The sequence below is a fragment of the Jaculus jaculus genome, chromosome 9, assembly GCF_020740685.1.
Source record: "Jaculus jaculus isolate mJacJac1 chromosome 9, mJacJac1.mat.Y.cur, whole genome shotgun sequence".
NCBI classification, from domain to species: domain Eukaryota; kingdom Metazoa; phylum Chordata; class Mammalia; order Rodentia; family Dipodidae; genus Jaculus; species Jaculus jaculus.
In genome coordinates, this window is record NC_059110.1 from 93046408 (window position 1) to 93060123 (window position 13716).

Here is a 13716-nt window from a genome sequence, read left to right on the forward strand (position 1 = left end):
ATCTCTATAATAAAGTGTAAAGTCCTTAGGGTATATGCTCAGGAGTGGTAGAGGTGAGAGACTCTGCTTTCTAGCTTCCTGTGTTATAATTTTCAGAAGGCTGTCCTCTTTTCATATAACAGGTAGAGGTGTTTAATGGCCCTTGAGGCAAAGCACAGTTTATGGAATTCCTCTGACTGGGCACATTCTGGACTAAGCCCAAACACAATATTCCTCTCCATGCCTGAAAACTCCCGAATACCATCTAAAATGATGTGATCACCCCAGACAGATGCAGCACGTCTGAACACAGCCTCCGAGACTCCGTGTTGCTCCATTGCTCGTAGCAGCACACCCTTATAGCGTCTCCTGTCTTGCTCTCTCCAGCACAGAATTGCTACATCTTGGGGCAGATAGCCGCCATGGAACAGGCTGTGACATCTATCTGCCACGTAGTTCCCTATTTGTTCTGTTGTCATCTTAGATTTGATCTCACACACACCAGGCAGAGCCTGGGCACACATTGCTTCCTCGTACACAGCCTCCTGGAATAAGGCCAATGTGTCTGCAGACACACTGGAGGGTGGGTTTTCTTGGAGCCTCTTCATTTCTTCTTTTATGACTGATGCAATTTCAAGAGCACAGTGGACCCCATCGGTGATCGTTTTGCGAGGAAACTGAGCAGAAGGAGGGGGGAGGCCGCTGGCATCTGCATGGTGGACTTGGAAAGGGTCCAGAAAAAGCCAAAGGATACCCTGGTGGGTGTCTTCATTTCCATCCCCCTTCATCCTGGGGTGGGTGATACTCCGAGCTTTCGTGTACCAGTCACCATATTTACTGCAGAAATGCTCAGTCTCATCCATCACTATGTGTTTGACCTTTGGGAACACCCCTTGCATGAAGGTCTTCCGGGTCACAGCTTGGCAGGTGATTTGTTGGCTGCAAGCATGAATGAGAGAACAGAGTTTCAATATACACCAAAGAAACACTGGCTTTCATCTCTGTGGCAGTTCAATAGTGTCAGTGCTACAAACCTGTTATACTTACAAGTTACTTAACAGCTGGCATTATCTAGCTAAATCTTCATGTGAGGCTTTCATTATTATAAATAGGGAGTCAGACATAGCATATGCCTGTAATCCTAGCACTTAAGAGGCTGAGGCCAGTCTGGGTTATATATCAAGTTCAGGACAATTTAGCCTTCATAGCAAGATTATGACTCAAAAAAAAAAAATTAGGCTGGAAGGATGGCTTAGTGGTTAAAACGCTTGCCTACAAAGCCAAAGGACCCAGGTTCAGTTCCCTAGTACCCACATAAAGCCAGATGTACTAGGTGGGGCATGCATGTGGAGTTCATTTGCAATGGCTAGAGGTCCTGGCATGTCTATTCTCTCTCTTTCTTTCTCTCTCTTTCTCTCTCATCTGTCTCTTTATCTTTCTCTCTGTCTCTCTCTAACAAATAAATTAAATATTTTTAAATTAGGTAGCTGGAGAAATGGCTTATCAGTTAAGGTGTTTGCTTGCACAGCCAAAGGACTCAGGTTCAATTCCCCAGGACCTGTGTAAGCCAGATGCACAAGGAGGCACATGCGTCCACATTTTGTCTGTAGTGGCTGGAGGCCCTGGAACACTCATTCATTCTCTCTTTTTCAAATACATAAATAAATAGGCCATGCCTTTAATCCCAGCACTGGGGAGGCAGAGATAGGTGGATCTCTGTGAGTTCAAGCCCACCTTGAGACTATGTAGTGAATTGCAGGTCAGCCTGAGCTAGAGTAAGACCCTACCTCAAAAAAAAAAAAAAATTAGGGAAGAGGTCTGGGAAGATGACACTGGGCATAAGGCACTTGCCATGCAAATGTGGCCCCCTGTGTCCAGATGCCCAGAAGCCATGGAAATCCAGGCACAGCTCTGCAAATATCTGCAATCCCAGCATGCCTATAGTGGGAGGGAAAGTAGAGACAGAAGGATCCCCTGGAAGTTCGTGGGCCAGCTAGCCTGGTAAAGGAGCAGTGACCAGTGAATGGCCATGCCTCAAATAAGGTAGAAGGCAAGGACCAACACCCAAGGTTGTCCTCTGACCTCTACACACACACTATGTTGTACACACTCCCACAATCAAACACACACCAAACACTACACAAGAGAGTTTCTCATTTCTACTAGTAACCCATTTCTCATGCTTGGCGGTCCCTGAATACAAACTCCTTTCAGGTAAAGAATGCTTCAAAAGTAACCCAAACCTGCTACCAAAAGGTGGATGTGCTAACTCAAACTTCCTCTGGCACAGGTTCTATTTCTACCCTTACTTGTAGTACAAAAACTGAAAGAAAGCCAGGCGTGGTGATGCACGCCTTTAATCCCAGCACTCGGGAGGCAGAGATAGTAGAATTACCGTGAGTTCCAGGCCACCCTGAGACTATATAGTGAATTCCAGGTCAGCCTGGGCTACAGTGAGACCCTACCTTGAAAAACCAAAAAAAAAAAAAAAAGAATTATTGGGCTGCAGGGATGGCTTAGTGATTAAGGCATTTGCCTGCAAAGCCAAAGGACCCAGGTTCAATTCCCCAGGACCCACGTTAGCCAGATGCACAAGAGGGCGCACATGTCTGGAGTCCATTTGCATTGTCTAGAGGCCCTGGAACACCCATTCTCTCTCCCTCTCTCCCCCTTTCTTTCTCTGTCAAATAAATATAGAAATATAAATATAAATAAATAAATAAATATAAATTTTAGAAGAATTATTTATTTATTTATATATTGTTTTGGTTTTCAAGGTAGGGTCTTGCTCTGGCCCAGGCTGACCTGGAATTCACTATGTAGTCTCAGGCTGACCTTGAACTCATGGCAATCCTCCTACCTCTGCGTCTAAAAAACTTTTTTTAAGTCAGTGGGGTAATTCTTCTCGTAGATCAGTTTTCATTTGGTATATGTAGCAGCATGTATATATGCTGCACACATGGGCTTAACAGTGCGTTCATACATACTTCACACGTGTAGGTTCTGAGGCTTTAGTCCCTAAGCCTTGAGTCATAACTATGTTCATTCTCAACCAGCCTGGCCCATGTGGGCTCTCAAAGAGAAGCACTGACTCCAGCCTCACAGCAGAGGTTTGATAGGTATTTGGTAAATTAGCCTTTTGACTGGGATGTTTTAAGTTTAGCAGTAGAGATTGATAATGGACAGAGTCCTTAGTACCATTTATAGGATCTTCCATGACCTAGCGTCTGGTTCCTCTCCAGTGGTCACCACCTGCCATATGCCGACACTCTAGCGCTGCTCCAGTTACATCTTCCATTCTGGTTTGCCAGTGCCTCCATGCCTTTGAACTTGGTGTGTCCTTTGCTTAGAAAGTCCTCCCCATTTTATTTACTCCCCTTACTGTTTTTTGTTGTTGTTTTCTTGTCTTTGATATATTTTCTCATTATATTAGTCCAGGCTGACCTCAAGTTCTCAATCCTCTTGCCTCCTCCCAAGACCTAAGATTGCAGGAATGTTCCATCACATCTGCCTTTCAACTGGTTTATTAAGGGTGATCCTAAGTGTCTCCTTCTTTGAAAAGTATTTGCTGGTCTGTTCTCAGCCTAAGTTAAGCATAACTTTATTATAACACTAACTACACAGTGCTTACATTATTTATTTTTAAATTTTTATTTATTTATGCATCTGGCTTACATGGGTTCTGGGGAGTTGAACCTAGGTCTTTAGGCTTCTCAGGCAAGCACCTTAAGCGCTAAGACATCTCTCCAGCTGACCTGGAATTCACTATGGAGTCTCAGGGTGGCCTCAAACTCACGGCAATCCTCCTACCTCTGCCTCTCGAGTGCTGAGATTAAAGGCGTGCGCCACCACACCCGGCACATCATTTATTTTTAATGGCAATGTCTCCAGTATGTTTTCCCCTCTAACAGTATGTATGACACCATGTCTAACTTAAATGCCACTCCATAAAATCTTTTAATAAACAAGTAAAATAAAAAATCAACACGCATTTGTCTTCTTATATAAATTGTGTAAAGTCCAACTTATTTTACTAAACTACAGATTTCAATTGGAATTAATTTGCATGTTTTCAGGGGTGGGAAGATGCTCATTTGGTTAAATACTTGCCTCACCAGCATGAGGATCTGAGCTCAATTCCCCCGGACCCATAAAACAATGTGGGCAAAGTGGCCCATGCTTCTAATCCCACTGCAGGGGATGCAGAGACAAAAGGATTCCTGGAGCCCACTGGCCAGCCAGGCCAGCCTAATCAGTGAGCTCCGGGCCACTGAGAGATGCTGTCTCAAAACGAGGTGGACAATGTTCCTGAGGAGTTCTGACATCTACACCCATGCACAGACTCACATATACATACATGCATAAAAAATCACATGTTTAAGCCGGGCGTGGTGGTGTATGCCTTTAATCCCAGCACTCGAGAGACAGAGGTAGGAGGATCACCAAGAGATGAAACCTACCTTGAAAATCAAAACAACAACAACAAAAAAGTTTAAAAATTGCATGTTTTGGGGCTGGAGAGATGGCTTAGCGGTTAAGCACTTGCCTGTGTAGCCTAAGGACCCCGGTTCAAGGCTCGATTCCCCAGGACCCATGTTAGCCAGATGCACAAGGGGGTGCACGTGTCTGGAGTTCATTTGCAGTGTGGAGACCCTGGTGTGCGCATTCTCTCTATATAGATATTTGCCTCTTTCTCTCTGTGTCTGTCTGTTGCTCTAAAAAATAAATAAAAATAAGCAATAAATTTATTTTAAAAAGAAATTGCATGTTTTCTAAAGTTCCTGATACAAAACAAGTCAAACAAAACAAAATGGTAGCCTGGCATCATGGCACACACCTTTACTCCCAACACTCAGGAGGCAGAGGTAGGAGGATCGCCGAGAGTTTAAGGCCACCCTGACACTACATAGTGAATTCCAGATCAGCCTGGGCTAGAGTTAGACCCTACCTTGACCCCCCTAAAAATAATCAAATTGTATTTAAATCCAAGTTCCTGCTAGGTATAAGGACTAACTTTACAAATGTAAAACATTAAGTTTCAAGCAAAAAGTATAAAAAATGATAGATTCATTTCTACTTTTCTTAGATTTAAGGCCACAGATCATTGTGAAATGTTTCTAGTTCTGTAAATATAAAGTTATGACTGGACCTGATGATATACATCTGTAACTCCAGCACTCAAGTGATTGAGACAAGAAGATTGAGAGTTTTAGGCCAGCCTGGACTACACAGGAAGACCCTGCCTCAAAATAAATAAATAATAACAGGTATGCTTGGGTTATTGGTTAAAGTTTGAACATTATAAATTACTTATAGTTCAACCACCTGGTCATTTGCATGTACATATTTTGTCTAGGCTCTTATACAGCAAAGAGGCATTATAATTTTTTTCTCTTTTAACATTTTATTTTTATTTGTTTATTAGAGAGAGGGAGCGAGAGAGAATGGGCATACCAGGGCCTTTAGCCACTGTAAATGAACTCTAGACACATGTGCCACCATGTGCATCTGGCTTATGTGGGATCTGGGGAATCAAACCTGGGTCCTTAGGCTTCAAAGGCAAGTGCCTTAACTGCTAAGCCATCTCTCCAGCCCTGTTTATTTATTTTTTTGACACAGAGTCTCACTCTGTAGCTCAGGCTGTCCTGAACTCGCTATGTAGACAAGGCTGGCCTTGAAGTTAGGGTGCCTTGCCTGCTTCAGCCTATCTCAGTGCTGAGATAATAGCATGAGCCACCATACCTGGCCTGACATTGCAAAATCTTAAACTCAAAACACAAAGTCCTTCTGTAGCACTATTGAAAAGATCTTTGGGGTTTTTTTTTTTTTTTTTTTTTTGTAAATTTAGATTGTAAAATTCTTACATCACAAAATCCCTTAGGGAGTCACTTTCACAAACATAGAGGATCTCTTTCGGTTTGCAGTGAAACAAGACCTTAATATTCTCCACAGTCTTTATGGCTAGGGCTGTCTTCCTTGTTCCTGGAAAGCAGTGGATGAATAATTCCCGGGTTTCCTGAAGGCTCTTAGAAAGCAACTCGCATTGCTTGGCTACAAGCAGGTTGAAGAACTGAACGCTCAGCTGGTCACTGAGAAAAGATCTGTAGCTCAGTGAGACGATGACCAGAGCCTGCAGCAAATCCTTCACCTCGGCCCCATCGGCCAGGCTGTAGGCTCGGGGGTAAGGCGCAGGGGATTCATCACGTCTGTACTCTCTGCCATCCAGGTATAACTGCCTTGGAATGACACACACTTTCCCCATGTAGCCACCAACAGTTTGTAGTTTCTGCTTTAACTGAAGAGCAGTGTCTTGGGTATATTTCAGTACCCCATTCCAACTGGAATCCACCACGATTGTGTAGAGTACCAGGGGACTGTTAACTGCTATGAGGAGAGCATCGCACAGGACGTTCTGCTCTTTGCTTAAACCAATATCGCCAGCCCAGCTTCTAGAAAAGATCACAGTCCCCTGAGAATAAGGCTCTATTTGTGTCCTCACTAATTCCTCCAGTCCCATGTGGTCTAAGAACAGCTTCTTACAGAGGGATTCTGGTTTAAACTGTAGCTCTCCTTGGGCCACTGAAAATAAAAATAAATAAATAAGTTACCAAAACTTACAGAAACATAGGGTAAGTTGTCCTGGAACTGGTAGGAAAGGATGGCTCTACTATAACAATACTGGTTTCCTTTAGCAAAGTGACCATCCCCTCTTCACGGCCCAAGGCTACCAGGAGAGGTTCTCATGGAGGCAGCTCTAGCACAAAGAAGAGCTATGAAAGATAGATAGATAGATGATAGATAGATTGTGATAGGTAGGTAGATAGATAGATAATCACAGAACATCCCCCAGGCATCTTTCCCACAATTCTAGATGGTCCACATTTGTAGGGAAGACATTCTTTACTGTTAAGACCGTATGTGAATTGATGCTTTCAGAAAACTAAGAGTTTTCCTTTAGGACAGCCATTCTTTTTTTAAAATCTATTTTAAAGCAATTAAAAAAAAAACACCTATCATCCATCAACTTTACACTTGAGAGACAGCATTCTTTTGTTTGTCTGTTTGTTTTATTTTTATTTATTTATTTAAAAGCAACAGACAGATTGAGGTGGGGAGGTAATATGATGGAGAATGGAAATTCAAAGGGGAAAGTGTAGGGGGGAAGGGAGGGAATTTCCATGGGATTTTTTTTATAATCATGGAAAATGCTAATAAAAATTAAAAAAAATAAAAGCAACAGACAGAGAGAAAGAGGCAGATAGAGAGAGAGAGAATGGGCGTGTCTGGGCTTCCAACCACTGCAAACAAACTCCAGATGCATGTGCCACCTTGTACATCTGGCTTATGTGGGTCCTAGGGAATTGAGCCTCGAACCAGGGTCCTTGGGCTTCACAGACAAGCTCTTAACTGCTAAGCCATCTCTCCAGCCCTATTTTAAGGTAATTTTTATTTACTTATTTAAGAGAGAAAGAAGGGCATAGAGAAAGGGAGGGAGAGAGAGAGAGAATGGACACACCATGGCCTCTAGCCACTGCAAATGCACTCCAGGCTGCACCATGTCATGCATCTGGTTTACGTGGATGCCAAGGAAACAAACTGGGGTTCTTAGGCTTCGCAGGCAAGTGCCTTAACCACTAAGCAATCGTTCCAGCCCTAGGATAGTCATTCTTAACTAGAGGTAGCTTTGCCTCTCACCTAGGGAGCATCTGTACATATCTGGAGAATATTTGATGGTATCTAGTGAGCAGAAGCCAGAGATGCTGCTAAGAACCCTACAGAGCACAGGCACTCGGTCTCCCTGTAACACACAAATATGTCACTCAAATGCCAGTAGTACTGAAGTTGAGAAAATTTGCTTTGAAAGGTGTTCATGTGATCCTATGGCCCTCTCTGTATTGAAAGCCAAGAGTTCGCTTTTGATAGAGTCTTAAAGAATTCCCAGCACTCTCAAATTTGAATAACAAAAGCTATATGTGACTGGAAGCCAAAATGCATGTGGACATAGAGTAGGGATTTGATGATTGGAGGAAATATATATATATATAAAATGTCAAAGACTATTATTCCTACTAAATCCTACATTTGGCCTTGTCTAAAAAGAAAAACTTAGATTGTTATCAATTCTTGCCAACTTAAATTTTTTTTGGTGCTGGGGATCATGCAGGTTAGACAAGGGTATATCTCTACCACTGAGACATACTCTAAGGGTCCCAACTTAATTTCATAAAACAAATAATCATCTCAGCTGAAATCATGAGGGAATGCCTAAACTTGGGGTAGGCTAGATAGTGAGATCCTGCCTCCAAAAAACAAAACCAGTAACAACAACAACAACAACAAAAACAGGAGCTGATGATGTAGCTCTGTCAGTAGAGTGCTTGCCTAGTGTGCATGCAGTCCTAAAAAAGTAAAATAAAAAATGAAACAGATATGGTGACATATGCCTTTAATCCCAGCACTGGGGAGGTAGAGGTAGGAGGACCAGTCCAGGGTCATCTTTGCTTATACAGTGAATTGGAAGCCAGGCTACATGAGGTCCTATCTCAAAGCAAATAAACAGCAAGAAAATAACAACAACAACACAAAAAAAAAGGTGCAGGAATTACCTGGAAATAAATGTTGCTGTAGATCCTCTTTAAATTCCAGGACTTTCCTAAGATATGCTGGGTTTCTCGGTGCTGATGAAGCTGATAAAATCGGATGAGCACTGCAGCCTGTGGCCAAACTGGGAGGAGCTAAGCAATTGCACAGAAAGTGGTTTCAGACAAAAATAAAAACTAAAAGGACTGTTACAGCTCTTTCTGCGCATAGTGTTCGAGCTGCTGCTGAGTCATCAGTATGCATGTCCGGAAAGAACAACTGAGGACTGCTTCAGGGACCTTGCATATCCTAACCCACTGTGTGACTCATTCTGAGCAAGACATTTATTTACCTCTCATGCAAGAGTGAGGTGATAATCCCTGAGTTTCCATCCAACTCTAATATTCTGATTCCAGGCCATCTCTAAGAAGAAAGGGCAGCTACTGGGGGCCAACAAAGAGCAAATTAAGCCGGGCATGGTGACGGTTGCCTTTAATCCCAGCACTCAGGAGGCAGAGGTAGGAGGATTGCCATGAGTTCGAGGCCAGCCTGAGACATAGTGAATCCCAGGTCAGCCTGAGCCAGAGTGAGACCCTACCTCAAAAAAAAAAAAAAAAAAAAAAAAAAAGAGAGAGAGAGAGAGAGAGAGAGAGAACAAGTTAAGCACAAGTTGTTTTTTATGGTTAGATTTGCTGTCTAAGTCTCCATCCAGATGGATTGAAAGTGGAAGGACCGCTAGCTTGGGGAGCTTGTGGGAGAACAGGGGAAGAAAGAGGGAATTGGTTGAAACACATTTAGGACAAGAAAAAGGATGATACAACAGAAGTCTATAATCACTGGAGTCCTGATCCAATGACATAAAGTACTTTTTTTTTTTTTTTTTTTGATTTTTCAAGGTAGGGTCTTGCTGTAGCCCAAGCTGGCTGGAATTCACTATGTAGTCTCAGGCTGGCTTCAAACTCACAGCAGTCCTCCTACTTCTGCCTCTGGAGTGCTGGGATTAAAGGCATGTGTCACCACACTAGGCTAATATAAGGTACTTTTATCAAATTGAGACCATCTTGATCCTGAAGGCAAGCCTCTAAGGTAATTTTCAGCCTATAAGTCCTGTGATTAGGAATCACCAAGACTAATTCTGAACAAAACTGTAAACAAAGTAAAAACATTAGGGTCCTCCCCCTTCATGGCCATCACTGTCCTAGAATACCTACTTTTTTATTATTTCCCCCACTTGGTGATGACCCAAGCCCAATAATTTAGAATATTATAATGCTTCTGGCATGACTGAAACAGTTAAAATTTTGTCAAAACAAGGTTTTCCTTGACTTAGTGCAGAGTCATTTTTAAGGTGACTCACTGAACATTGTTGTCAGAATTAAAGTATTTCTTTTTTTTAAAAAAAAGAATTTTTTATTTACTTATTTGCAAGCAGAGAGAGAATGACAGAGAGAAAGCAAGAAAATGGGCTTCCCCAGGTCCTCCTCCCAAGGCAAACAAAGTCCAGGTGCATGTGCCATGCTTTGTAACTTTAACCACTGAGCAATCTTCCCAGCCCCCAAACTATTTCTACTTACAATAGAAAATCAGCCTGCAACATTTTTTCAAGAGGGCTGTGCAATGCATAAAAGGAGATTCATTCATTCGTGACTGATGGTGTACTGTAACCTTCTTTAAAAGGTCTGGAATTCAGGCATATTATTTTTCATCTCAAAGATTAGATTCTGGGTCTTTGGAGCTAAATGTATTGGAAAAAGAACCCTGTCATGGGAGAACATGTATAAGCAATAATATACATATATATTAGCTAAAATGTATGACTACATATCTTCAAAAGGCAGAAAAGGGAGTTCTTGCCTGCATCCCGGGCGATGAGTTCCTTCTCTTCTTACCTGGCTGGATATCCAGCATATTGACCACCCACTGCTCAGCCTTCAGCCTTGAGACAGAATTGTCCTTCACAATCCAGGAATCTGGGTCTTCTGCAAACACTACACAGCAGAAGGGCTCCACCCGAACCACACACACATAGCCATACAGGGCATCTTTCTGGTACACATTCAGAATCTTGGTTGTGAAATTCACTTTGGGCCTTTCACGACAGAAGTGGAATGTGGGCAGTTTTTCGATGCAGTTTTCTATTTCTTTCTTCAGTGAGTCGGGGTTCACTTTTTCTCTCTTACATCCGAACACTTCTTTGCTCTTGTCATCAACCCCGATAATTAGATACCCCCCTCCGGTGTTGGCAAATGCAGACACATAATGAGGCAGCATCTCTTTAATCCTAGGGACGACTTTTTTTGTGGTGAACCTTTTAAATTCAACATGTGTTGACTCTGTAAAGTCGAGCTTTTCCTTATAAATGAGTGTATTCTTTTTAAAAAATTCTGAGGCACATATCTTAATATCTTCCTCTTCCTGAATGGATCTGTTGAGAACTTCCTGAGGATGCAGCAAGCTCCATCTACCTCTTTGGGCTCTGGCCGCCTTCTCTCTGAGAAGCTCCAGGGCATTTATAGCACTCAAGTTCATAGCCGAAGTCACGTCTCTCTGATATATATTGGAACGCAAGCTACAGATCCTCAGAGGAAAGCTGGAGACATCTGGACTCCATGACTTCACGAAAATCAGGAGATTGTGACCCTGCTGCAGGTAGTCAAGATACTTCTGTGAGCCTGAAGGGAGGAGCTTTTGAAATGAAGTTTCCAAATCTTGTCCCAGCCCATGGCATTGGTAGCGGTAGTTTTCATCATGGATTTCAGCTTTGATCACTCCCCCTCCAGAATTCAGCAGTGCACAAATAGCCTGGATGATATGCGAATTCTCCACTCTCTTCAAACAACTATTGGTCATCTTTCTCCTGTTCTCTTCTCCAAAAGTAACTTTGCCCACACCTAGGACAATCTCGGCATAGGGTGTTTCTATCTTGAGGCTCCCCATCCCAGAGCACCTCCCTGGACTCCCAAACAATAGCAGAACGCAGATCCTACACGGAAACACAACAGAAATGTTTCTGCATTGGTGAGAATTTCAGATATAGCAATATTTTCTTTAAGGCTCTAAATTTCTCCCTTAGAGATACATTTTAATATTGAAAATAATGTTTGTGTTTTTTTTTAGCAGCCCCAGGGATTGACTTATGGTCTGAAACTTGCTAGTCAAGCACTCTGCCACTGAACTATATCTCCAGCCCTCTCTTCACATTTTAAAATTTTATTTATTGGGCTGGAGAGATGGCTTAGTGGTTAAGCACTTGCCTGTGAAGCCTAAGGACCCCAATTCGAGGCTCGATTCCCCAGGACCCACGTTAGCCAGATACACAAGGGGGCACATGCGTCTGGAGTTTGTTTGCAGTGGCTGGAGGCCCTGGTGCACCCATTCTCTCTCTCTCTCTCTCTCTCTCTCTCTCTCTCTCTCTCTCTCTCTCTCTCCCTCTCTGCCTCTTTCTCTCTCAGTCTGTCACTCTTAAATAAATAAATAAATAAGTAAAATTTTATTTATTTATTTAAGAGAGAAAGAGAGGGAGATAGAGAGAGGATGGACACTCCAGGGCCTCTAGCCACTGCAAACAAACTCCAGACGCATGTGCCACCTTGTGCATCTGGCTTAACTGGGTACTGAGGAATGGAACCTGGGTTCTTGGGCTTCACAGGCAAGCACCTTAACTGATAAACCATCTCCCCAGCCCTCTCTTCACATCTCTTTTTCTTTTTTTTCTGAGGTAGGGTCTCACTCTAGCCAAGGCTGACCTGGAATTCACTATGTAGTCTCAGGGTGGCCTCAAATTCATGGGAACCCCAAATTTTTTTTTTAAAAAGGAGGGGACTGAAGGGATGACATAGTAGTTAAGGCATTTGCCTACAAAGCCAACGGACTTTGGTTCAACTCCCCAGGACCCACGTTAGGCAGATGCACAAGGCGGTGCACACGCCTGGAGCTCATTTTCAGTGGCTGAAGGCCTTGGTGCTCTCATTCTCTCTCTCACTCTCTCTCTCTGCCAAATAAATAAATAAAAGCAAAATATTTTTTAAAATAAAATATTTATAAAATCTTTTTTTTGTTCTTTATTATGAGCAAAGAGTGAGAAAGAGAGAAAGGATTGGCACACCAGGACCTTAACCACAGCAAATGAGCTCCAGACATGTACACCACCCGTGTGCATACATCACCTTGTGCATCTGGCTTATGTGGGCTCTTGGGAGTCGAACCTGGATCTATAGGCTTCACAGGCAAATGCCTTAACCACTAAACCATCTCTCCAGCCCCTCTCTTCACATTTTTAAGGCAGCATCTCACTATATTGCCCAAGCTTACTTTGAACCCATTCTGTAACCCACATGGGTCTTGAATTTTTATCTTCCTGCCTCAACCTCCCAAATAGCTGGGATTACAAATGTGTGCCATCAATTGGGTTTTGAAAATAATCTTTGATGGCATTGTTTTCAAACAACCTTGCCAAATAGACTTTTTAAAATTTTTTTTTATTTATTTGAGAGTGACAGACAGAGAGAAGGAGGTAGAGAGAGACAGACAGAGAATGGGCGCGCCAGGGCCTCCAGCCACTGCAAACGAACTCCAGATGCGTGCGCCCCCTTGTGCATCTGGCTAACGTGGGTCCTGGGGAATCGAGCCTCGAACCAGGGTCCTTAGGCTTCACAGGCAAGCGCTTAACCGCTAAGCCATCTCTCCAGCCCCAAATAGACTGTTGAGCAAGAACAGGCATAGAATTTTTAAAAAACGAGCACTTAATATAATGTCATAATGGGAAAATATATTGCTGAACATGTCAGTCATGTTCCATTTAAAATCAAGAAGTAAGCCGGGTGTGGTGACACATACCTTTAGTCCCAGCACTTGGGAGGCAGAGGTAAGATGATTGCCATGAGTGGGTGTGCCCATTCTCTCTTTCTGTCCTTCTTTCTCTCTCTCAAATAAATAAATAAAAATAAAATATTAAAAAAACAAAAAAACCTTGATTCACTACAAAAAGAAACATTTGCTCACTGAAGCCAAAAGTTTTCCTCCAGCAGAAGAGTGCCTGCGAGATGGTTGTGAAGTGGGGTCCTGTGGAGGTCATTTACAAGCAGGGAAAGAAAGAGGCATGCAATAGAACATGAACCCTGTTCTGACAGTTTGCTCTTCAGTTACTTCATGCAAGAA

General features: G+C 42.8%; 1 protein-coding gene across 1 annotated transcript; it reads right to left on the reverse strand.

Annotated features, from left to right (window-relative positions):
* Positions 1–92: 92 nt before the first annotated feature.
* On the reverse strand, positions 93–11496 carry Slfn14 (schlafen family member 14). Its single transcript, XM_004664558.2, has 4 exons — positions 10449–11496; positions 8586–8714; positions 5844–6558; positions 93–918 (listed from the first exon to the last, which is right to left on the reverse strand). Exons 1-4 carry the CDS (start codon positions 11494–11496, stop codon positions 93–95), a joined length of 2718 nt encoding a protein of 905 aa, XP_004664615.2.
* Positions 11497–13716: the final 2220 nt, after the last annotated feature.